Source organism: Pinus tabuliformis, chromosome 9 (genome assembly GCF_031772625.1).
Source record: "Pinus tabuliformis cultivar Carrire ecotype Pingquan chromosome 9, CPIR1, whole genome shotgun sequence".
Taxonomy (NCBI): domain Eukaryota; kingdom Viridiplantae; phylum Streptophyta; class Pinopsida; order Pinales; family Pinaceae; genus Pinus; species Pinus tabuliformis.
This window is the reverse complement of record NC_142307.1, coordinates 2,551,574-2,578,895: the sequence shown is the minus strand read 5'-3', so window position 1 is coordinate 2,578,895 and position 27,322 is coordinate 2,551,574. Positions and strand designations below refer to the sequence as shown.

The window sequence follows — 27,322 nt, the reverse complement described above, 5'->3', positions numbered from 1 at the left end:
ATTGGTCTTCGCAGCAGCTGGTGCATTTGGAGGAGGCTCAAGGATTTTACCCTTCACATAATCCATCACTTCTTGTTCTTCCAAGGTCAAATCGAGAAACATCTTCCATCCATGATAGTCAGATTTATCATGGAGCTTGTCTTCAGCCGGGAAGTGGGATGAGGAACCCATTGAGCCTTTTGTCCTTGTCCAACTGTCTTTGGTGATCGCTCTTTCACTCTTGCTTGGGCTTTGTCTTCACCTTAGCTCTGTTACCATGTTAATTTTAGACAACAATGATATGTTTTATGCTTTAGAGCAATTTTACTTCAATTTCTTTATTAGCCCAATATCAATATCTAGATTGGCAATCACATCAACATGATTGTAAAATGCAGATAGAACATAAACATAAATAGTAGAAGACAAGCCAAGACAAGAGGACACAAGATGTGGCACCAGCCAGGAACAAACCACAATGTAGGGAAACCCTTGATCAATTTTTCTTATATTCTTCAATAGTTCAGCAGAGAGAGAGATAGTACAATTTACAAATCTGATAATTTATGACAGCAGCAAAAGAGCCCTAATCAGAAAAGTCAACGCTGGTCAACAGGACAGATTTGACCCTCAATTTAGCTTGGTCAAACCCAGTCAACTTCGGCCTCCAACAGCAAGTCTAATCAGCTTAAAACAGTCCGAAAAAGTCTAGTAAAAACTGGTCAACGAAAGTCAACCCTGTGGCCAGCCCTAGTACAGTCAACGTTGGTCAAAACAGAGGTCAAATTGCCTCGCCTTTTGTGCCCAGATCTGCGGCCTGCTAGGACAGAGATTCCTCACCCAAACTGAAGTCAAAACAGGTCAATGCATCAAGTCAACGCAGTCAAACAGCCTCCCAGCAGTTCTGTCAACGTAGCAAACAGAGTTCTGTCCTTTCCTTCGCATGTGTGAGAGAGAAGACTGCCCAGAAATGCGTACCCAATCAGACGAGGAGAGAGAATGTGAGTGAATGAGTGATGTCCAAATGAGGATGAGGCATCATGAATTTATAGGGAAGCGTTGAGGATAAATAGACATGACTGTTGGGCTTCTGAGCCTACATGAGATCGCTGGCCGACCTTGTAATTTGTCCATAATATAAATAAATTCATATCTTCATTTGTACATGTCAGAATCGGATGATCTTTAGATCAATCCTATACCTCTCGGAGAGAGGAATCCAAGAAAAATATCAGCTGTCATAAATAAGATGACCCATGTGAAGTTTGGACCTAGTTTCCAATTTTAACAGTTTCAAAGATACATGTCTGTCTCGTAAAAGGTGGGGGGGGGGTTGTGGTGAACCTCGAGGTCTCACCCTTCTCCCAATTGCCAGAGAACTCATGGATGCAATGGATTCTAATGATCAATAAGCCAAGAGTATCACTCCTGTCCCTTTGCCATATCAGCGAAACTCGGAATGTAGTGTAACAGTGAGATGATGCCCCCTAGTAACCCGGGACCCCACACCTTAGAACTATATAGGACAGTGAGTCAAACTAGAGTATTTAGGAGACAACTTGGATGATATGTTGTAGAAGTGGTTCTAGAAACAGTGTCTTTGAGGAAGGGCAATAGAACCATAACCTTTGCTGACTCGAGGTTGGAGTGCACGACATGGGCTGAAATGAGGTCCTATGAAGAGTACACCCTGTTGGAAACACTGAGAGGGGGGGTGAATCAGTATTTCCTTCAATAGTTAATTTTTAACTTTACAGAGCATTAATTAAGATTAGCATTATATCAAACATAAATCAATATTACATCTCATGAACAATAAACAACACCATTCAAGTTTCAACAATGCATGACAATGAAGACTGTAGACACAAGCTTTTTAGGTGGAAACCCTTCCTTGAGAAAAACCACCGAACGCTTCTTGAATCTTAATATTTGTCTTCAATAAAATCACATCAATATTTTTAGCTCCAACTGAAAGAGGCTCTAATGCCCTAGTTTACAGGCTCCAATTTGAAGGACACCCCAATGCCCTAGTTCACCAGCTGTAACTGGAAGTTCTGAAATTTCTTTAAATGCACCAACTAGAAATTATTCTCCTAACTGATTAGCAATTTATTTGATTACGACAAACCAAATAATTCACTGATGCATTTTTCACAAATAAAATACGCTTCAGAAGTAAAATCAGGTACTAAAAGATAGATGCACAGATAAAAATTTGACACAATTATTTTGGATTGAAAAGTCCGCGGGAAACCCCGAAGGGAAAACCGGTGAAAATTATACCCAGCAACATACTTATAAATTGTTGGCACTGACATACCTGAATTCTCAGAAGAAACAAAAATCATAAAAACAGAAAATAAAATCTGATTTATCTTTTTGAAATCTGTTCTCTATATTTTTTATTTTCTAAATTTCTTATTATAACTTTACTTCAAAATCAAGGTGCATGGATGCTTAGATTTGAGAATATTCATGAACATACTTAAGAGAACTAAAATAAAACTTTGGTACTTTTATACACAGATTTTCTAGCAAGAAATAAAACTGAAAACAACAAAATTAAAAATCGGTTTTAGATGTTCCCAGGCTTTGCATTATAGCACAGCGTAGTGTGACTCTGGGGACCCAATGCAGAATTTGAGCCTGTTGAAAATTCAAGTGCAATAGAGACTAGCACTAATTTCTGAACATGATAATTACTTCTGATGTTTTATGTGTCTTCTTGTAGCATTAACAACTTCTTCGTCAAACAAATATACTTCAGAAATTCAACCATACAAGAATAAGAAAAGTAGAGATCGCAATGCGTAGAATGGACACAATGTTTACACTGGGAAAACCCACTTGGGGTAAAAACCCAGCAATTTTTTCCTTAGATAATCAATTCAACAAGAGAGATCGAAGTCATAGACAAACTGGCCAAGATGGTCCAACAAGTTCCAAGTCAATGCTCCACAAAATTCCAAGTCAAAACATCCACAAACTGTCCACAAATGCTCTTGGTCAAGGTCTGCTACAAGTTTGTATTAGGGTTGAATTTTGACCTCTTTAGCTGCCACAGAAAAACTCGCACTTCACCTCAGAAACTTCGAATTGCACCTCTCAAAATCAACACAGAAACTCGGACTGATCTTGGCTTTCTGTAGTCACTTGAGCGAGGGCAGATAGATGACTTGTTCTTCTTTTTAGCCTCCTTATCTTCTTGTCTTCCTTCGCTAGAGAACAGAGATATACGTGTAACACTTTTGATCTGAACTGCCTTTTGGATGGAGGACGAATGAGCTACTTATAGGCTTTTTGAAGGACGAATGGGTGTCTCCTTGGGCAGGCCGACATGATCATAGGAGGGCTGACTTGGACAACTTGTGGAGCCATAAATCAACAATAAATTCAGTTTTTCTTTTCATAAGGTCACGATGAACATGCCTTTTTACATTTGACAAATACATGAGCATGACGAACATGCTAGACAAATAATAATTTTATTGTTTCAAGGAAATCAATGATAAAAATATAATTTATGAAGATCGACCATAGCTACAAAAATTCAACAGAGCCGTCAAAAAAGGCCATATCGTTTAATATTTCCAGTTTCTTCCTAGCTTGTTACAATTCAATCAATGTTTATCTCTTTACTTCTCTCTTTGCAGATATTCCGGTTTTGCCGTTCCAAATGTCATAAGAATTTCAAAATGAAGCGTAACCCGCGAAAGGTGAAGTGGACCAAAGCATACAGAAAGCTACATGGAAAAGAGCTTACTAAGGTATCTTTCATGTTTCTTTTGAGCATTTGACAAGTTTGCCCATGTTGTGCCACAATTCTCATCCTAAATTGTAAAACAGATCACTAGTTCATCAGTGGTTGGCCTCTTTGGACTAAGATAACTACTAGACAATAAAGTTTGAAATTGGTCAATTTTGTGACAATAGTAGTTTTCTTATCAATTTTGAAGAACAAAAGTAAAACCATTTCATTTGTCAGGCCATACCAAATGCTCAAGACCATATTTGGATATGGATGGAGCTAGTTTGATGAGATGATTGGACATGGGAAATTTTCAATTAATGGTGTTGTTTTGAAACAAACAGGACACAACGTTTGAGTTTGAGAGAAGAAGAAACAGGCCTGAGAGATATGATAGAAATGTTGTTCAAAATACCTTGAAGGCCATCAAGAAGATTGAGGAAGTTCGTATTAGCAGGGAGGCCAAATTATGGGAGAACAGGTTTGTCTCTTCTCAATAACTTCCCTTATAGAGGAGTTAAAGGTTAATAACTGAAATTAGCTATTTGGTTATGTCTGATTGTTTTGCTTATAATTTGTGTGTCCAAATACATTAGAACTGGTATATACCATTGGTCCATTCTCAAATCTTACCTTCTTTTGGGTGATACTTTTTCCCATCTCTAACTACTATGCCTGTGGTGCTCTTCTGTGATGTCCTTGGTTCTAATATTTCTTAATATCAGTCTACTTGTGGCTATATCTAAGCTAGGGTGGATAGAAATAAACTCAAAAACATGATCGAATGTTTGACATTAGCTGCAATATTAAATGAGTCAACTAGAATGTTGGGCATGCTTTTATGTTTTTCTTCTTCTGATCGTTTCAAAATGATGTGTTGCTTTTCTTTTTCTTGGTTATAGGATGAAGGGCAATAAAGCTAAACAAATTAAAGAGGATGCTAGAGAATTGGAGCAGGCTATTCATTTGGTCAAAGCTCCGCTTGCTATGCAAGAAGAGCCTGGGCTTACATTGCCAACAAAGGCAGAGAAGATGAAAGTTGAAGTTTCCATCTCTAAGCAGCAAAAAGAACATTCCATGGAGGGGTAAAATGTACATGTGAAGCAGACTCAAAGCATCTATCTATTTTGTAACAGTACCTTGAAAATGTAACTAGGCTACAATATAAGTTGTTTCCTTGTCGTGCTCTGTTATTCTGGTTTTTATATCAGTAGTCTGGGGATAGAAGCTGCGGCTACCCCTCAAAACAGTCTATACCATGCTTATGAATTCTATTTGAATTCAGCGCAACAATTTTAATATGCTGTGACAATTCTGTAGTCGTTTAAACATTTGAAGTATTTGACTATCACTGAACTTCTTAATAATCACAATTTTGACTATCCATCTCATATTTGCTGCTTAGTTCTTTGTTCTTTTGGATGAGGACACGTTTATAACAGGAAATAGAAATAGAATAATCTGCTGCGTGGAAAAAAGTTGAAACTTTTATTAACACATTAAAATACTATACAAAATTCTTCCCCATGGTTGATAATTACGCCGTAAGGCGTTTCCTTATGAAAAGAACTCCCTGCAGTGCCACCTGTCTTTTTGTATGCCTTTGATTTAAATGTTAGACGATAGAAATCATGTGTACCGTCCGATTAAAATCTAGTATGATTTAGTTACGGAGATTTTCTTATGGCCTCAATTCTGCAGGTTCTTTCGAGCTGGGCATTACGGGTGCTCCAACTGTTTGACAAAAATAGCCTTCATGGGAGCCCAGGAGCCCAAGAAAGGCTCTCTTGCAGCGGTCTTGATTCATTCTCTTCTGCAGATGGGGGTTTGGTTTTCTGCTTCCTTGCCCACATTCCACCCCGGAAGCAGGGAAAGGTTAAGATAATGTGGCACCTTCTGAAGCAGAGGAAGAGCCACGGCACCTTGGGAGCCATTCCCTGAGGCCTGGAGTGGTGATACCAATCCTCGGCCTCTCCCTGGGCTTACAAGAGTGAAACCTTGCTCACCTACTGTTTCAACAATGCTCCTCTGTGTCATCATTTGGCGGGTAATTGGCTCCCCAAGGGCTCTTCATCATCATCTTCCTCTTGCGGTTTCTCTCTTGGTTTCATGCCTATTATGCCTATTATGAAAGTAGTTTTTCTCCCCTTTTTGCTACGAGTTATCAACTCTTATGAGAACCTGGCTTCATGCCTCTTATCAAAATCGTTCTTCTCCCCTTTCTACTCTTGTTTTCTTGTTTGCAGGTGAGTGAACAGTTCTCAATCCAAGTTTGAAGGTGGTTTGAAATGGTTTTCCCGTAAATAACCAAGTGCTCCCTTTCTTTTTCTAGGTTGACAAATTTTTTACCAAGCCTGCCAGCTTATTTATTTCTGTTATTAATGCATGGACCCTGTTTAATTTATACCCAAGAGTTTCTCGAGGAGGGTTTCAGATTTAGCTATGGCCGCTTCAACCACGTTTAGGCAGTTTTAACTGCTTCTTGTTCTATGTAAAATTGATGTACTGTTATTGTTGTTATTTTACACTGTATTTAGCCATGTAATCACACTTAGGTTACCGGGTTTTAACAGATTGGGACCAACGATTAGTCATTTGTTAGGTTGGAGTATATTTACATGGAGATAACGAATGTATTCACCTAGATTAGAGCTCAATAGAGAAGTAATCCACGCGATCTGTGCAAAATCCTCCATATTTGTGCAAGAAGGAATTGTTCTTCGTTATCCACATGTAAGTTCATTTTCTTTCCAGACTGTAATTGTTTCACCAATCAACCCATGAATTTGCTTTTTTGGATCAGTGTAAGTTCATGAATTTGCTTTCCTGGATCAGGAAAAGTAATTTTCTATTGCATCTGCAGATTTATAGAATTGATTGCGCCTGAAACTATTTTTTTTGCTTTTATGCAAGTTTTTAATAAATCTAGAATAATCTAGATTTTAATTAGGTAAATTTTAGGTCGTTTCTTCTTCCCAGGCTATTAGGTTTCTGTTAAACACACTTTATGAAAAAGTTTATTCAAATTATCAAATATGACCCTAACTGGCTTTTAATATCACGAGGTTATGATTTTATTCCGGTTATTGTAATCAAATATTAATTTTGGGAGCCTCTTTACTGTCCACTGAAATTGCATCGGAGAAGGAGATAATTATCTCTGCTTGAAATTAATTTTTCTTTAGCTCTAACTTGACTGAAGGTTCTAGTAGAATATGCCTTAGTTTAATTAAAGTAACATATGTTTTGTTCCTGATCTTATTGAAAGTTTCAGTGATTATATTCCATAGTTCTGTTTTCCCTAACAATTAGTGAGAATCCACGCTCCGCAACAACTTCACGCAAACCATGTGCCGAAATGCATGAGAAGTTTTCACATAAGCTACCTGCTTTAATTCTCATGAGAAGAGGTTTTGCAACTTTGGCCAATGTGTACAATTATTTATTGGTATATTGTTTGGAGGTAGGTATCAGATGAGGGTAATTAGGGTAATTAATCACTGGCCTTGAAAGTTAAAAATTTCACAAAACAACTATATATACTGGACGTTTAAATCAATGTATATTTATAACTTCCACTTCCTATCTGCCACTCTATTTTAGTGTCTTAAATGCCAATGAGTCCATATTCTTTGGACTATTTTCACTTTATCAGGAGGGTATTTGTAGAAAATTGTTTTCATTCTACAGGACGGTATTTGTGTAGAAGATTGTTTCTGTTTTACAGGAGGTTTCAAAGCTCAAAATTGGCCTTGAAAGTTAAAAATTTCATAATATAATCTTTCTGGAAAAACAACTATATATACAGGACCTTTAAGTCAATGTATATTTATAAATTCCACTTCCTATTTGCCACTCTATTTTAACGTCCTAAATGCCAATGAGTCCATATTCTTTGGACTATTTTCACTTTATCAGGAGGGTATTTCTGTAGAAGATTTTTTTTTTTTTATCTAGAAGAGGTTTCAAAGCTCAAATTACATCAAAATGTGGCTCCCTTGCTGAAAATACAATGATGGTTTCTTACAGACAAAAAAAAGTGGCCTGGCCGTTATAAAAATTGTTCCCACTTATTACCACTAGCACTGCAAAAACAAAACGAGTGTCGCTGTCCACTTAAACCAGGTGAAGTTGCAGTTATCTTGAAGCCAAAGGGGTATCCTAAGGAGATCCACATAAATGAGAATATGCCACATCTTCGGGTTATCAACAGTTTCAACTCATCAGGAAAGGAAATCATTAGTGTTACCATGGGTGCAGTTATCTTGAAGGCAATGGGGTATCCTAAGGAGATCCACATAAATGAGAATATGCCACATCTTCGGGTTATCAACAGTTTCAACTCATCAGGAAAGGAAATCATTAGTGTTACAATGGGCCAAGAGACCCTCCACATACCTCACCTCACCCAACTTCCACTACATTGCTGCACTTCAACTGCCAAGAATTTCAAACGAAATATATCATTGATATCATTACAATTAAATGACCAATAAATCTAATCATCATTTTTTTTAGTTCACTGCAAATGTTTTAAATTTTGAATGTTGTCCAGGGGTTGATGATATTGCTAGTTGTTTCATTAAATTTATTGATGAATATTTCGACGAATTAAATGAGTGGCTTAATATGATTTGTTCTATTAATGCACGTGTGAGGTGAAATACGATCGTTAGATTTTATGTAAGTTAAGCCGCAAATATGGGAACACAAGTTAATGCATCATGGTCAAATTATGCAATAATTTGTAATCATGGAATGGTTCAAACCTAGCGAGTTATATATCCACCGTCCATGTATACTCCACAAAACAGAAAATTTGGTGAGAGTTATGCCCACCAAACCGTTTCACCGCACGGATGATTCTAGTTATGACAAAAGGACTGCATCATCCTGAAACACATCGACAATCCCGCAAAGCGTTCTAAATTTTGTTTGGGTTTCTGTTCGAATTTAATAATTCGTATAATAACTTGGTGGGTGTCGTAGATTGAACATGGAGTGCGCAGAAGATACACTTAAAATCTCGATGGATCTACCGTAACCAATGAAAGAGCACACTATAAAGGATAAATTGCTTTCAACCTCCAAGGATGTCATACTCGATGAAAGCCCATTTGATATATGGTGGGTTACTTTTGACATTTTTTTTTTTACACATTTTTCTGGAGCAAAACCATGTTTCAGATGTGGTATTTAAAGATTTGATATATGGTGGGTTACTTTTGACACTTTTTTTTTACACATGTTTCTGGAGCAAAACCATGTTGCAGATGTGGTATTTAAAAGAGGTGTGACAAGAACTTCAGGGGTCATCTCATATACTTCATGCATTCATGACAACAAGATTGACTTCGACAATTTTAATATCTTCTAATCTTACTAATTTTGGTTTTGAATACTTAATATGTTTTTTGAAAAGACTATTCATGCCTCTAAAATATTATAATTTTCTTAAAAAGTTTATTTGACAGATTGTAAGTAATAAATATTACATGAGAAAAACAAAACTTTATTAGATGAAAAACTATATATATGAATTCTCTTTTTATATATAAAAAACAACATATTTTTTCTTCTGAAAAAAACATTGCATTTTGTTTCCAATTGTTCAAATTAATCTTGGAACAAAATTTGTTGTGACTGCTTAATATTGAGTTTAGCAATAATTTGTATTATATTAGTTTTTGTTTGGTTTATTGCTTAATTTGTTGTGACTGCGTAATATTGAGTTTAGCAATAATTTGTATTATATTAGTTTTTGTTTGGTTTATTGCTTGTAAAACACCTTAGAGGGTAAAACAATCATGCTTATGTGGAAGAAGAAGTGGGATTGGAACAAGAAGACAGCCTTCAAGCGTCATATAAAATTGGTAAGGAATTTGGTTCAAATGGTTTTGTTAGATATCTAGTGCATAACTAAATATTATTGGAGAATTTATTTCAACAACCTATTAACCGTCCATCCAAGTATCATCCTAGGCATCTTAATTCAATTTTCACTTTGTCCAATTTAATTCAATTAGTACAATCATTCATTTATTGGTTATCTCTCCAATATAATCATTGTGCTCAACGCACCCATTGAAACATCGCTGAAACATTGCTGAGGTCAGCGTATTGAAAACTCCTTTGAAGCATGAAGTCGGCACAAAGTCAGTTTGCATAAAAAGGTAAAGGCACAATTTATTAGTAAGGCAAACACCGTTTTTTAACAAATTTGTTTCAAAGTCTTTCCTAAAATAATTGTGATTTAGGTGGAGTTTATTAGTACCGCAAACACCTTTGTTTTAACAAACTTGTCTCAAAGGATTTCTAAAATAAAGGTGATTCATTTTTGTTTAAAAATAATCTTATGTTATGTTGTGAAAAAAGGGAATTTAAAAAAAAGTGTTTATGTAATTTTTTTGAGAACAGCTACAAAAGTATTAAAAGGCACTTCCCTTTGAAAACAACTCTCATAGCTTCCATGGTGTATCTGTTTGTAGGGCCTAATATTATGCTCGATATTATGTTAAACGATTAAAGAATCATCTGCCATTAGATTGAAACAATTATAACGAGCTTCCTGCGACACATTTGCATCTCACAACACCAAAAGCTTGCAGCACAACACCAAAAGCTCACAGCAGAAAGGATCGAAGCTTGCAATAGAGAGGGTCAATTTGAGATCCTCTACCTCAAATTCATGTAGCTCGTCACAACCCTCATAGAATTGAAGTTACCGTAAATTGTCGCCATCTATGGGCATGCTTCCACATGGGGATTTATTTCTGCGTTAGCCCATGACTACAGATTCATGAGAAAGGACAGAGGGTTTCTGTATATGAGCGAGGTAGACATGGGTATTGTCATTCCTCCGAGTGGCATGTCCATCATTAGGAGCAAGGTTGATTCATGTTACTTGACAGAAATTATGTTGGGCATACCCAAGTACTCTACTCCCATGGTCTTCACAGCGGTTTTGGTGGAGTATGTTCACGATAATTATGTCGAAACCCTAGAAGCCGCCATTGATGCAGTTGTTAAGATGGGTCAGAAAAAATGCAATAAAGAGGTTTACCTACAACTCAGGCTTTGTCTTTTCTCTGAACCTATGGAGAAACTCTGACTAGTTGCCAAAGAGGGTTCTCCACTACTTTCCCGCCTTTGATTTCTTTATCTTTAAACATTTTTTAACTTTGTGAACCCCATGTGTCAATTGTTTGAGTACTCAAATATATGAATATTATGCATAATAACCGCGGATTTTTTGGTACATCACATTCATGCATTTACTATCCATGTGACTGTTTTAATCCTACTTAAAGGTGTTCTATTTGCCCGTAGCTCCCGTTTAATACCTGATAAAGCGAATCTGGGTTTTCGCTTTCCTTGTGATGGACCTGGTAGAGGAGGAACATGTCAAGTATCTGCCTGGGATCATGTCTTCCTTGGTTGATTCTGGATGTACAATGCAATTTCGGTAGTAATATTCCATTTCAGCTGGAAAATGCAGTCCGATGTTTGGGGTAATATAAGTGATCAGGGAGTGGTAACTCATATTACGGGAGGAAACTTTGCACAAAGTTCCATTACGATTAACGGGTGGCTCCGTGACTTTCTATGGGCACAAGCCTCTCAAGTGATCCAATCTTATGGTTCTTCATTATCTGCATATGGTCTTTTATTTTTAGGTGCTCATTTTGTTTGGGCCTTCAGTTTAATGTTATTATTCAGCGGCCGTGGGTATTGGCAAGAACTCATTGAATCTATTGTTTGGGCCCATAACAAATTGAAGGTTGCTCCTGCTATCCAGCCCAGAGCCTTGAGCATTGTACAGGGACGTGCTGTAGGAGTAGCTCATTACCTTCTGGGTGGAATCGTCACAACATGGGCGTTCTTCCTGGCAAGAATTATTGCAATAGGATAAAGGCTAGGAGGATTTGAAAAGTATATGGCATCAAGATTTCCAAAGTTCAGCCAAGGCTTCGCCCAGGACCCAACTACTCGTCGTATTTGGTTCGGTATTGCGACCGCACATGACTTTGAGAGTCATGATGATATTACCGAAGAACGCCTTTATCATAAAATTTTTGCTTCCCACTTTGGTCAGTTGGCAATACTCTTTCTGTGGACCTCTGGTAATTTGTTCCATGTGGCTTGGCAAGGCAATTTTGAAGCATGGGTACGCGATCCCTTACATGTAAGACCCATTGCTCATGCAATTTGGGATCCTCATTTTGGTCAACCAGCTATAGAAGCCTTTACCCGAGGAGGTGCTCCCGGTTCGGTCAATATTGCTTATTCCGGTGTTTATCAGTGGTGGTATACCATTGGCTTATGCACTAACGAAGATCTTTATGCTGGAGCTCTTTTCTTGCTATTTCTTTCTGTTGTCTTTTTAATAGCGGGTAGGTTACATCTACAACCTAAATGGAGACCAAGTGTTTCATGGTTCAAAAATGCCGAATCCCGTCTCAATCATCATTTGTCAGGACTCTTCGGAGTCAGTTCTCTAGCTTGGACAGGGCATTTAGTTCATGTCGCTATTCCTGAATCAAGGGGAGTGCACGTCAGATGGGATAATTTTTTGGATGTATTACCGCATCCCGAAGGTTTAGAACCGCTTTTCACAGGTCAGTGGAATCTCTATGCTCAAAATCCTGATTCTAGTAGTCACTTATTCGGTACCTCCCTTGCTGGATGCAGGGGAACTGCACATATCCATTATTGATGGAATGGGAAGAAGTATGAAGAATAACACCAAACAATTGAAGCATACCAAGCCTTTTAATAAAATGAATGAAAGGCTTGGTATGCTTCAATTAAGCAATACACGATAACAATCCATCAGAGTATTATCCACCTATTGAAATAGATTCAACAGCGGCTAGATCCAGAGGAAAGTTGTGAGCATTACGTTCGTGCATAACTTCCATACCTAAACTATGATATATCTGTATAATTAAATTGGTATATGATCCGATATAATAATAGCTACAGGCTTTACGGGAAAAAAAAAGGAGAAAAGGAGGGAAAAAATTTATGGATGAAGTGAAATATCCAGTACTTACGGAGAAAAGTATTCGTCTATTGGAAAGGAACCAATATACTTTTAACGTCGATTCGCAATCGAACAAAACAAAGATTAAAAATTGGATTGAAAATTTCTTCGATGTTAAAGTAATAGCTATGAACAGTTATCGCCTCCCTGAAAAAGGAGGAAAGAGAGTGTCAATGATAGGACATCCAATACGTTGTAAACGTGTGATTATTACGCTTAGAACTGATGATTCTATTCCACTCTTTTCAGAACAATAAGATTTCAAATTTGAAACTAAATGGCCATCCGTTCATATAGAATTTTAACTCCGGATACACGCAATAGATCTGTATCAGGTTTCGATGGAAGAGTGCAGTTGGACCCGCAGAAGAAATTGACCTCTGGACAACATCATTGTGGGAAAGGTCGTAATGGAAGAGGAATTATTACCGCAAGACACAGGGGAGGGGGTCACAAGCGTCTGTATCGTCAAATTGATTTTCGACAGAATAAGGAACACATATCAGGAGAAATTGTAACCATAGAATACGACCCTAATAGAAGTGCATACATTTGCAAGGTGCATTACAAGAATGGCGATAAGATGTATATTCTGCATCCCAGAGGGCTCATGATTGGAGATACTATTCTTTCTGGTCCAAAAGCTCCTATATCAATAGGAAATGCCCTACCTCTGAGTGCGGCTTGAATTATTAATTTAAGTGATCGGAAGCAACCGATTGGGTTTACAGCGAAACCTATAAATCTATCACTGATCCAACTAGGACACTTTTACGGGACGAACCCCAAAGGGAAACTGAGGATAAATGACAGCAGGTGATTGGATTCAAAAATTGTTCATATCGGATCATTGGTTCCGAAGATATAATAATATGGAGAGGACCTGATTGTTTGTCCGAAGCATGAACAAAATGGGATAGAGGCACCCTCTAAAAAGACAAGTTACTCACATTTGATCTGATGGTTAGAGGCGGATTCAGAGCTGGACAGTGGTAGTAATTCCCAAAATAAAAAGATGGGGAGAGGAAAAAAGTAAAAAGAGAGAGAAGAGAAAAAGATGTTTAATATGCCTCCTACGTTATCCATAACATACGAAAGTATTAGCGTAATTTGATAAAGTCATTCATTCTGAATGCTACATAAAGAATATAAGCCAGATGATGGAATAGAGAGACCTAGGATGTAGAGAATCGGGACATAGAGAATACAATAGATGCTCCTTCTCATCTCGATTATATTTATTCAATATATGTGAATATAATATACATCCAGAAAGCTGTATGCCCTGAGAGAGGCTTGTACAGTTTGGGAAGGGATTTTTATTCATCGGAATAAGAGTCTACTTCAACCAATATGCCCTTAGGCATGGCTATACACAACATAGAAATAACACTTGGAAAGGGTGGACAATTGGCTAGAGCGGCAGGTGCTGTAGCAGAACTGATCGCAAAAGAAGATCGATCGGCCACATTAAGATTACCATCTGGAGAAGTTCGTTTAATATCTGAGAACTGCTCAACCACAATTGGACAAGTGGGTAATATCACTGCAAACAATAGAAGTTTCGGTAAAGCCAGAGCTAAACGTTGGTTGGGTAAGCATTCTGAGGTAAGAGGAGTAGCTATAAACCCTGTAGACCATCCTCATGGAGGTGGGGAAGGAAGAACCCCAATTGGTAGGAAAAAGCCTGTGACCCCCTGGGGCTATAGTGCACTTGGAAAGAAAAGTCGGAAGAGAAATAGATACAGTGATACTTCAATCCTTCGTCGACGTGAGTAAGAATGGTTGGATATCCATAAAAAAAAAAGGAAAGAAAGGTAATTGATCATGGCACGTTCACTGAAAAAAAATCCTTTTGTGGCTAATCATTCATTGAGGAAAATTAAAAATCTAAACATAAAAGAAGAAAAGAAGATAATAGTTACTTGGTCCCGGGCATCCGTCATTGTACCCACAATGATCGGTCATACAATTGCTGTTCATAATGGGAGGGAACATTTACCCATTTATGTAACAGATCGTATGGTAGACCAGAAATTGGGGGAATTTGCACCTACCCTACTTTTTCAGGGACATGCAAGAAACGATAAGAAATCTCGTCGTTAATTGAGAAAGACTTGTCATTCATTAGGGAGGATGGAGTCAATGGGAAATAATAGTCCAGGTCCAGAGATACGAGCTTTGGCGAGAAATATACGTATGTCTGCTCATAAAGCGCGTAGAGTAATTAATCAAATTCGTGGTCATTCATATGGACAAGCACTTATGATATTGGAACTGATGCCTTATGGGGCCTGTTATCCCATATCACAATTAATTCATTCTGCGGCGGCGAATGCAAATCACAATATGGGTTTGAACAAAGCCAATTTACTCGTTGGTAGAGTCGAAGTGAATGAGGGTGTTGTTTTTAAAAGGATTCAACCTAGAGCTCAGGGACGCGGTTATCCAATACAGAAACCCACTTGTCATATAACTATTGTATCGGAGGAAATCTCCAGATCGAATGATCCGATTATGTCAATAGAATCCCGAAAAAAAGGATATGTATGGCGCAAAAAATAAATCCACTTGGTTTTAGACTTGGTGTAACTAAAAATGAGCGTTCCCATTGGTTCGCACAACAAAGGAATTATTCCAAAGATCTCCGAGAAGATCAAAAAATACGTACTTGCATTGAAAACTATGTACGAACGCATATAAATAGCTCCTCGAATTATGGAGGAATTGCACGTGTAGAGATTCGCAGAAAGATCGATTTGATTAAGGTCAAAATCTATATTGGATTTCCCAACTTGTTGTTAATAGAAGGTAAGGGTCAAGGAATTGAAAAATTAAGAAACGATGTACTAAATATGCTCGATTTTGTTGTACCATTCAATTTGGGTTCAAATCAACAAGCTACAAGGTACCCCAAATATGTCCTGTACCAAGCAAGTAAACTTTAGAGCAATCGATTTTGGCAATATTAACTACAAGAAGTCTTCAAAAAAGACATCGGAAAAGGGGTGGTAACTGGAGAGAAATGAAGAAATATGTAAGCTTTAAGCTTTTGAATTCGTTGGGCTCCTTTGAGTTAGGGTGGTTGTTTGTAGCATAATGGGCCAAGGAGCCCATAATCCTAGTCTAGACTGTTGTCCTATTTCTAGCAGTACCTTTCTAGCCTCGATTGTTTTAACTTTTGGCATCTCCATTTCTAAGATTTCATTCCCATATTAACTTTTGGCATCCCCATTTCTGAGATTTTCTTCCTAGATGTCTTTTTTCTTTAATACTAAAGTGGCCGAAAATCCTCATCCTTCTTAATTGAGGCAGTTTTGGGGGGTTTCTTAAGATTCACCACTTGGTTTGTCTACTTTGGACAACCCTCTATAAGGTAGCCAAAAAAATGACAGTGTTTACATTAGAATGTCGTGTTTTTCTAAATCCAATGGTTGCAGCCACTGTGTTGCTTGTAGGTTGAGCATTATTAGATTTTGGCGAGTTTTTGCTTATATGTATCTTCATGAAAATTTTGGCATAGGTAGACAAGGCTTCTTCACCCTTGTGCCATAACAATTTCATGTTCTTTCTAAAGGCTTCCACATAGAAATGAATGAGGGTTTTGATGATCTTTACCCACACTAAATTGGATGAGATTAGAACTGTGGCCAAATTAAATTCTGCAAACCACTAGTTTATGTTAGAACCGCATTCATTCTGGGAAAATTGTTTTATGTTAGAACCACATTCATTATGGAAACATTGTTTTATGTTAGAACTGCATTCATTATGGAAACACTATTTTATGTTAGAACCACATGCATTTTGGAAACATTGTTTTATGATAGACCTACATTCATTTTGGAAACCATTGTTTTATAATAGAACTGCATTTGCAGACAACCATGACATATTGTCTTGGGTCCAATTTCTCTTTTCATGTGTTGTAAAAGACACATGAGTAAACATTAGAGCAATTGATTTTGGCATTTTTAACAACAAGAAGTCTTTAGAAAAGACATTGGAAAAGCGGTGGTAACTTGGAGAGAAATGAGGAACTATGTAATCTTTAAGCTTCTGAATTCTTTGGGCTCCTTTGAGTAACAGTGGTTGTTTGTAGCATAATGCGCCAAGGAGCCCATAATTCCTGGTCTAGATTGTTGTCCTATTTCCATCCATGCCTCTCTAGCCTCGATTGTTTTAACTTTTGGCATCCCCATTTTTAATATTTTCTTCCTAGATGTCTTTGTTGTTCAATACTAAGTGGCTGAAAATCCTCATCCTCCTCTGCTGAGGGAGTTGTGGGGCATTTCTTAAGATTCAACGATTGGTTTGTCTACTTTGGACAAGCCTCTATAAGGTAGCCAAAAAAATGACAGTGTTGACATTGGAATGCCGTGTTTTTCTAAATCCAATGGTTGCAGCCACTGCGTTTCTTGTAGGTTGAGCATTATCAGATTTTGGCAAGTTTTTGCTTATATGTATCTTCATGAAAATTTTGGCATAGGTAGACAAGGCTTCTTCAACCCTTGTGCCATAACAGTTTCATGCAGCGATTTAATTGAAGTGTTTGGTTTCCCTATTTTTGCATGGCTTATAAGAATTATTTTAATCACACGTTGTTCTCTCAACATGTTATTCTAACGTTAAAAGGCTACACTTATTGATCATTAGATGATTTTTTTGTTTCTTAAGCATAATTTCCTTTTTATTTGATCAACTTAACATGTCCTCAGTGAACGTTGAAGTGGGATGAGGTAGCGAGAGAGAATTATCAAGGTGTTGGTTTGTCTTTACACCTGATATGATCGTCCTTACATTTCGAAGACAATATTTGTCTTCATTTCATGTTATATATATGGTCTTGATCTAAAGGCATTTTTTCCCCTGTAATTCATCTTGCGAGGAATTTTCACACACATATTTGCATGTTTATATGCTCAACATAAGTATACAACAAGAAAAGTTTAGCGGGATTTGGTATGTTTCCATCATTGAGTTATATAGGATGTGAGACCACAAGGTTTACATGTTTGTATATGCAACTGGGTTTATCCTTTGCTTAGAGATGCAATAATGAAAGCGTACCTAGTTTTGATATGGATCCATTTTGGGTTTATACAGAATTTGAGGTCACTGGATTTTGCATATTGGTGATCAAAGGAGTTCTTGCATGTGCAATAATTATGGAAGGATATAATATGAGAAATTTCATGACACACAAAGTGAAATAATTATGGAAGAATATAATATGAGAAATTTCATGACACACAAATCAATGTAAATTCTTACTTATGATAAAAACGAAACACCAGTAAAGAAACAAAATTGCATAAAATTTTGACTTCTTTCTTTTATGTTATTTTTTCTTATGCCATTGCCTTACGGCGTTTCCTTTGCAACATTTGGTGCAAATGCTAGTTTAAACTATCGCAAAGCTATCTACAAACTCAGTCTTTATAACACAAACTGTACTAAGCCAATTTAAAGCACGAAGTTCAAACTAATTCAACCAAAACAAGTTAAACAGGAAGTGGACGACTGAACTTAGACTCAATAAGTCTTTGTAAGGGAAGGAAGATTGGTAGGCATAATCATCCAAGTGAGCACTGGATAAATTACAGATGTTAGGATTTCTTTTCATCCACTCCATATTCTTCAGAATATTCATTCGGGAAGTGCTCATAATTTTATTGGCCACTTACTCTTCCTTTATTTTCCGCTCAACTTTAAACATGTGTGCTTGCCTGGCCTACAGTCCATTTTGTCTCCATTGCCTTGATCTTCAACTTAAGTGTCCGGGTTACTACAATAATGCCCTCCTTAGTACCTTACGTTGGATATAACATCCATAGATATCCTCTGTAGCCTCCTGGCATCCAAGTCATTGGGCAATTGTTAACATTATTTATTCCGTTTCTACTCGGTGTCTTGAACTCCCTTTCACAGTATCAATGCTTGTATATGGTTCATTTCCCTGTTTTCAAATTCTTTCTGTTGCTAAGAATCATCGGATTTTATCAGCTAAAGAGCTTTTGGAGAAAGTTTGTAGAGCTTCACTGTCTGATCTTTTTGGTTTGTGGTTCTGGTGTTTTAACTCCCCTCCGCTGCAATCATCCTCCATGATTATTAATGATTATCATTTTTATAATTTAATTATTGCCCTTTTTCCAATCACTAAATGATTATTTCTCAATTCAGGGGACTATTGTTTGGCAGAAACTGTGCTGCGGTGCCATTACTTTATACTATTGCTTTTAATTCTACTGAGCCGTGAACTGAAATTTTCTACCATCGACATAGAGTTAGTCTTCTCCTTCCCCCTCTCCCAAGAGGGTTTAATTAATTAATGACCAATAAATCCATTCATCTGCCTGTTTTTCTGTTAGCATTCCACTGACATAAGAGCTAATCTTCTCCTTTCCCCTCTCCCAAGTGTGGGTTTAACCTAATTTAGGGCCAATAAATCCATTCATTTGCTTGTTTTTCTGTGAGCATTCCATTATCTTGAGACATTTCAAACTGATTTGTTGTAAAATCTTTGAGTGCTTTGCTTATGCCAGTGTTTCTTCTCCTTTATTCTCATATTTCTTTGCCCTCTTATTAGCTCTCTTGCTGACTGACTTTCAATTCCCTTTGGACTCGTGGATTCATAAATCCCCTTTATGGGCAGATTTCCAATCCTAAGACGGTTTATAATTCTGCTCTCTTTAGGTTTTCTCAAATCCTATGCAAGGGTTAACGGTCGCTGGCTTCTTTCTATTATAGATGGCCCCTCCAGCAACTACTGTTTTTTAATTTTGTTACGAGGTTCCATCAGAGCTTACCGTATTCATCATCCTCCTCCCTCGTCTCTGGCCCCATTACGAGCTTCTATGATAGCTTACCATATTTATCATCCTCCTCCGTCATCTCTAGTCCCACCGTCTGTAGGGAGGGTAGATATTTTTTACTAATGGCACATTTGAAAGAGAATAGGTTAAATTTCATTCGCTGAAGAAATAGGGGAACAAATATGAACATGATACATAGTATAAAATGACCTGTAAATACTAAAATTGCACTAGTCCAAAGTCCCATAATCTTTGTAATAAAGTAGGAATCAGGATGACCTTGGATTAATATCTAGTTTTATTGAATAGAACATCCACATCATAGATTTTTTTTGTGCCAAAAAGGAGGGTAGAGTTCAATGAGTTTGCAAAATATTTATTCATTTTGTGCCAAAAAGGAGGGTAGAGTTCAATGAGTTTGCAAAATATTTATTCAGACAACTACCATTTTTTTTGACAAGAAAATTAGGTGAAGCTAGTGTCGACAACCCACAAGTTAATACTAGCAGGAACTTGTGATTTGGTAAGGACCAAAACTTCCGGATACACTCCCATCATTGATCATTTGGCGTCCCATGCGAGGGGGATGCCTTCCCCTTGAGTCTCATCACAATGATCCAATATTAATCAATCAACAAACTCTACCTCCCTGGTTTTGAACTTGTGACCTGCAACGAGGAAATACATTCCTAACCATGAGGCCCATTCAAGTTGCTTGCACTTTTTTAGAAGACATGGGGTTGGGCTTTGGTCCACTTATGTGTGCATGGGTCGAGAGACTATTTTTAATATAGATCGTTTGGGTGCAATCACACGTTCGACCACTACCACAAGGTGCCCCTATGGCTTCAGGGCTAGTTCCTCATGGGAACAATATACATGTTGCCACATTTTTAATACATTTCTGTTGAGTGTTATTGTCATTGATGTTAATGTTAGTCATTGAATGCTCTTAATACTAGTCTAGTTTGCGTTGATTGCATTGAAAAATTAGTAACTAGGTTTGGTCTTCATAAATATGAAATGTACTTTTGATTCTTGTAAATTGTAAAATGGACGAACATTATTATATATATATTTTTGGAAGCATGGCTTTCATGCTCAAGGTCTTTTATTTTATAGGTCAAGCACCCATTGAGTGCTTCTAGGGTTTGTCCTAGGTCAAGAAGTCAAAAGAGTCATTGTCATAAGTTGAATACCTCTTCGGGCACATTGTAACTTGTAAAGAAAATTATTTTTGTCCTTAAAAGTGTCAAAATACCCTCCAAGATCTGGTCGCTGACAGGTCGGCCTAAAATGAGGAGCCACATCCACCTTGAAGAGCCTATATAAAAGAGGAAACTTGATCTCCTTGAAGCACATTCATCTCTCTCTCATTCAAACGAAGATAGAAGAGGAAGGCAACGAAGAAGGAAGAGGAAGAAGAAGACTTTGTTTTTGGGTTATCTCTCACTCACACGTGTGAAGGAAGAGTAGGGTTTCTGCAACAGATCTAGGGTTTTCATCCACAAGTTCGATCTTGAAGGTAAAAAGGCAAGAAGGTCAAGCGAAGGTCACTAGAAGTCATTCGCAAGCTCTAGAAGTCAGATAACTCCAAGTGAAGGTCTAAGGAAGCCTTGGGAGGCTAAACAAAGCTCACACGTGGCAACAACCACTGTAGGAGGGCTGAAAATTTCAAGTTTGTAGTGAAGGCCGAAATTCTGCAGCAGAAGGTCAAAGTTGTGCTACTGGAAGAGATTTCACTGGGTTTGACTTGAACATGGATAACACATCATCCGGAAAGGTTGGACTTGGTCTTGGGGGGTATTGGTCTTAGTCTGAAGGTCTTGGAATTTGTCAATTGAAGAATCTATAAGGAAGAGAAGCGACTTGCGGGTTTTCCTCTCAAGTGGAGAGGTTTTGGCTTTGGCTTGCAGCCTATATTTTGTGTTGTTCTTCTTGTTTTGGTCGCTATTTGATGATATACAAACATAATAATAAGTAATGAAGCTAATAAGGAACCTAGAGTAAAAAGACATCACAAGCACGTATCAAAGTAAAGAGAAATCCCCTAAGCTCTGCCTTATAGATTTCTCAACATGGTATTAGAGCTAAGGTTGGCTAAGGGCATTATGAAGATCTCTTCTACATTGAAGAAGTTTCTCAAGAAGTGTTCAAAGGTAGCAAGCCATCTCAAGAAAGGTATCAAGGGAGCATGTAATCTTCTATTTACTACAAAGAAGGAAGAGACCAAATCAAAGGATGAAGGACTTTTCTCGACACTTACTGGCACATTTCAAGATGAGAAGATTTGGGTGATCGATAGTGGTGCATCAAGATACATGACAGGTCATCACAAGCAACTAAAGACATTATCAAAAGGAAAATGTTCTTACTCAGTAGAACTTGAAGATAATAAGAGTTATCCCGTAAGAGGAATTGGATCAACCTCAATAGCGCTGGAGAATGGAAGCAATATTCATCTCAACAACATCCAATTTGTTCCAAGTTTGCATAAGAACTTACACTCCATTTCAAGTATAGAAGATAAATGTGATATAATAGCTTTTACTGATGGAAAAGTTGTAGTATGGAGTAAGAACTTAAGCATAGAAAATGCTAGAGTAATTGGCATTGGTGAAGGAAGACTTTACAGGTTGATATCTCCTCTTGCTCAAGCTTTGGTTCACATTGAAATGAACCCGTGTGAACTTTGGCATAGAAGATTTGGTCATCTCCATTTCAAAATCCTTCCAACTCTAAGTTCTATCGTAGATGGAATCCCTAAACTAAAAGAAGATCACGAAGGAGTATGTAAGGGATGTGCCTTGGGTAAGAATACCAAGAAACCATTTGGAAGCAGTGCTTCAGAGTCAAAAGAAATCTTGGATCTTATTCATTCCGATGTCTGTGGCCCTATTACTCCTAAATCACTTGGAGGTTATCTATATTATGTCACATTTATAGATGATCATTCAAGAAAAACTTGGGTTTACTTGATGAAATCCAAGGACGAAGTACTTACCAAATTTCAAGAATACAAAGCTCAAGTAGAGAACCTTACAGAAAGAAGAATCAAGATACTAAGATCTGATAATGGAGAAGACTATGCATCCAATGAAATCATAGCTTTTTGCAAGGAGTCTGGGATTAAGAGGGAGCTAATAGTTCCATATAATCCTGAACAAAATGGAGTTGCAGAATGAAAGAACCAATCCATTGAAGAAAGTGTAAAAGCAATTTTGCATGATCAATATATACCGAATTTTCTATGGGGTGAAGCCACGAAGACAACTGTATCATACAAAATCGAAGTCCCCACAGGTCACTAGATAACAAAACTCCTGAAGAGGTATTCATTGGGAAGAATCCAACTATGAATCATCTCTGAATCTTTGGTTGTCTTGCATGTATTCATATACCTAAGGACGAGAGAAAGAAGCTGGATCCTTCAGGCATGAGAGGAACAGTTGTTGGCTACAATAACTCTTCTAAGGTCTATATGATCTACATAAAGGAAGGATACCGTATATAAGTAGGTCGAGATGTTATATTTGACGAAAATATTGCATTCAAGAAATCAAAGGAACTCCCCATGGACTCTAATGATGAAGAACTTCCAGTATTTGAAGAAGAAGTTACCAAGGAAGACGAAGAACCAAACCATGAAGATGGTGGTCCCAATGAACATATATAGCTTGTGGTCATCCCTGAATCAAGAAAGAGACCTAACTGGTTGAAGTCTACAGTGTACACTACTTGATGCAGAGGGTCATGGAGCAACTCAAGGCACATTCAGAGAAAGCAAAAAGCCCAAACGATATTCTAGATATGCAACCAACATGACAAACTAATAGAAGCAAAGCCATCCACGTTTGAAAAAGTTGTCAATCACCAAGAATGGAAGGATGCCATAAATGAAGAATATCAATCTATAATGAAGAATGGAGTTTGGGAGATCGTACCTAAGCCCAAAAACAAATATGTGGTAACTTCCAAATGGATCTATAAGATCAAACATGCAGTATATGGAAGTGCTGACGAGTAAAAGGAAAGATTTGTGGCTAGGAGCTTCTCCCAACAAGAAGGTATCGACTATGAAGAGACAATTTCTTCGACAACAAGGTATACAAGTATTCGTTCGTTTGCCTCTTTGGCAACATCGATGGGATGAAACATCCACCAAATGGATGTCAAGACTACATCCCTGAATGGTACAATTGATGAGGAAGTCTATATAGAGAAACCCTTGGGATTTTAAGTTAAAGACAAGAAGGCATCTGTTCGCAGATTGAAAAAGGCATTATATGGCCTCAAGCAGGCACCTAGGGCATGGTATGCTAGTATGGGTGCATACCTATAGAGATTAGGCTTCACAAAGAGTTCTGTTGATCCGAACCTTTATATTATGGTTGTGAAGGGAGAGCCGGTAGTCATTCTTCTGTATGTAGATGATCTTCTCTTAACAAGTGTAGAACGACGAATTGAAGAATGCAAGAAGCAACTAGAAGCAGAATTTGACATGAAGGATCTAGGGCTAATGCACTACTCTTTGGGACTGGAAGTATGACAAGGACATAATGAGATTTGTCTGGGTCAAGGAAAGTATGTGATAAAGATGCTGAAGATATTTGACATGATGGATTGCAAACCAATGACAACTCCAATGATCACAAGCTTGAAAAGACTAAGGAGTTCCGAATCGAGCCCTGTGGACCCTTCCAAGTATAGACAATTGATTGGCTCTTATGTACTTGATGAATACTCGACCAAACATGTTTTGCAATAAATGTTCTCAGTCAATTCCAAGTGGAGCCGAAGCATGATCATTGGATAGCAACATAACATATACTGAGATATCTACACGGAACCATCCGCTACTGCCCGAAATATGATAAGAAGAATGACGTCCATTTGATTGGATATAGAAATTCCGACTTGGGAGTCAGTGAGTAGGATGGAAGGAGCACTATAGGAGGATGTTTCAATTTGGGATCCTCCATGATCTCATGGATGCGTAGAAAGAAAGATACAGTTGCTTTGAGTAGTGCTGATGCTTAGTATATTGCAGCTTGTGAGTTTCTTGTATACACCTATACACGATTCTGAAGCTAACTCCCTTGAATATCAACTCCTGCGACAAACTCACACTGAATGACGAGTCATCATAAAAATTATGCTTGCATACAAGGGCTTCACTCATTTACATGTTATAACACTGATAGATCCATCAAATTAAAACATCAGGGACAAAATAATTATTTATTAATACAAAAATGATTACAAAGTCATAGAGGCCTCCCTCTCCTGGTCAAATTTACAATAAGTTGGCCATACTTGGCATTAAAATCAAACCTTGGTTTCCATAGCATCTCGTTGTTCTATCCTGTGCACACACATTTCTCTTTACAAAACTGATTACATTATTATACAAATGATTTCTGAGTTTAGATCCACAATTTTATCAACAAAATTCTATCTTAGACTGTTAATTTTTCTTAGGGCTATATTGTTCTTTGTTTTGATAATTGCATTTTGTTATTTACATATTGAATTCACCCCAAAACTCGTAACATTACTCAGATTTACCACATTATTCATCAACACATGCAATTATATAGAAATAACAATAACATCATCAATGCATCATAACATAAAGGAACAATAGAAGAAACACATTTGTAATATCCCAAACGAGAAGTTTTTGACTAATTTTGCAGATATCCAACTCAACCAAATTTTTCCATAAAATTACCGTTCATTCAACTAAAAATTGTCATGTAAAATATCATCAATAAAATATGGCAAAATAACAGAAACAATCTCAACTTTTATTATAATAGATAAAATGGGGTTACACGCGTATACAACCAAAATAGCTAAGATGAAAATTTGGCCTCCAAGATAAATCTGTTGCACTGCGCCGACTCTCCAAATTGACATGCACTGCACTGCTAAGATCTCCTGTGAATTCTGGACGAATTCACCAAAGGAAGGTGGAGTAATTTTCAAAAGACTTGGAATATGTAAATATCCATAGTAGGACAAGTAATTGTATGTTAAATATTATATAAAGACTTGATATGAGATATTTACAATGAAGGTGAGAGCTTGCTTATATACCCTAGGAAGATACCTCTTCACCAATGACTATGTCTTTATGGACATACCTTTTCATTAACTAGTTACTAAATAATCATTATCTATTATCATTATTGTTTTACATTATTTGTATTATTTTATATGTATTTTTATTTATAAGATTGCCTTCCTCTTCAAAAAGCTTTGTCCTCAAAGCTTATTGATGAAAATGCTTGATATCTTTGCTTGTTTCGAATATCTTCTTGTCTCAATACTTTCATATTCGTTCATACAAGACGATATGATGCTCTGAGTGATGGAAAAAATTGTCGGACTGAAAATGGATCAGACCATCCTAGATTAACCTTTTGTGGAATCTTCCAATCACTGGAATTTTGTAATGAATTGTTATCATAGAATTGGGTTATGCAAACTTCAGTATTCCTAGGAACATAAATCTGTTGTTTTCGTTTTGAATGGTTCAAATATATAGACTGACTTAGCTGTTTTCTCTTGTGAGTCAAATGTCGATAAGGAACTCTTATGGTTTGATCTTTCCCTAATATGTTTGTGGAGATTTCCCGACTTACGTCAGGTACTGTTGTTGTTGAATTGGTGACGAAATCATCACTTGGAATTTCCATTGTTTCAACTGTCATATCTAAATTGGTTTTAACTGATATAGATTTCTCTTCTTCTTGAGTTGTGATATTGACTAGATTGATATTTATTCCTTTATTTTCAACTTCAACTGAAATGACTGGGGACTTCAATGCTTCTCCTTGAAGTTGTTTTAACTTTTCATTTAGTGACTTTTTGTCATAGTTTCTTTGTTTGTGTAAGACAGGATTGGTTATGATTCCTTAAGCATAAAATCTTTTCGTTTTCTGAAGTGTTGACTTTGTCTTTGATATCCTTCTCTTTATCTTTTATACTTTTGATTTGCTCTAACATTTTATTATTAAGGTTTTTTAAATTTGGCAACTAGGGCCAAACTCAACCTTGGACAACTCATATGATGGAGATGATATTTTTATGGGATTCCTCTTTCCGAGAGGTGCAAGATTGATCTAAAGATCATCTCATTCTGACAAGTAGAAATGGAATTATGAATTTATTTATTCTATAGACAAATTGTCAAGGTTGGCCAAAAGTCTAATGTAGGCTCATGAAGCCCAACAGTCGTGTCTCTTCACCCTCAATATTGTGTGTAAATAGACGAGGTCCCTTCCTCATTTGCACACCATCAACACTCATATTTCTCTCTTTTCTTCTCATTGGTTCACACAAGAATCAAGAGCATCTTCTTCTTCATGCATTGAATTGGGTTGATTGAAATTACACGCTAAAAATTTCAGATCTGTTTTGGGCAAATTAGAGGGACGTTGTCCAGCGTTGATTGAGGGTCAAACCTCCTCCTGTAACTATGTTTTTCAGGCAGGAAATTTGATTTATTTAGGTCGCATCTCCTGGCATAGAAATTGAGGAATTTGCAGCTGTTTGACCAATGTTGACTTTGCATTGACCAGGTTTGACTGAGAATTTCATGATTGTTTTGGGCTGATTCAAACTATCTTTGGAGGCCGAGTTGACTTGGTTTGACCAAGCATATTTGGAGGAAAATTTCTACTGGTTTGACCAGCGTTGACTTTCTGGTTAGGGCAACCTTTT

General features: G+C 37.2%; 1 protein-coding gene across 2 annotated transcripts in view; it reads left to right on the top strand.

Annotated features, from left to right (window-relative positions):
• Positions 1-5,121, top strand: part of LOC149146819 (putative ribosome biogenesis protein RLP24) — a 29,543-nt gene extending 24,422 nt beyond the window's left edge. For both annotated transcript variants that reach the window (XM_089439080.1, XM_089439081.1), the window contains 3 exons: positions 3,636-3,749; positions 4,075-4,211; positions 4,633-5,121. In XM_089439080.1, the coding sequence (XP_089295206.1) occupies positions 3,636-3,749; positions 4,075-4,211; positions 4,633-4,819 (438 nt within the window). In that variant the 3' untranslated portion in view covers positions 4,820-5,121. The remainder of the gene's footprint in view (positions 1-3,635; positions 3,750-4,074; positions 4,212-4,632) is intronic.
• Positions 5,122-27,322: the final 22,201 nt, after the last annotated feature.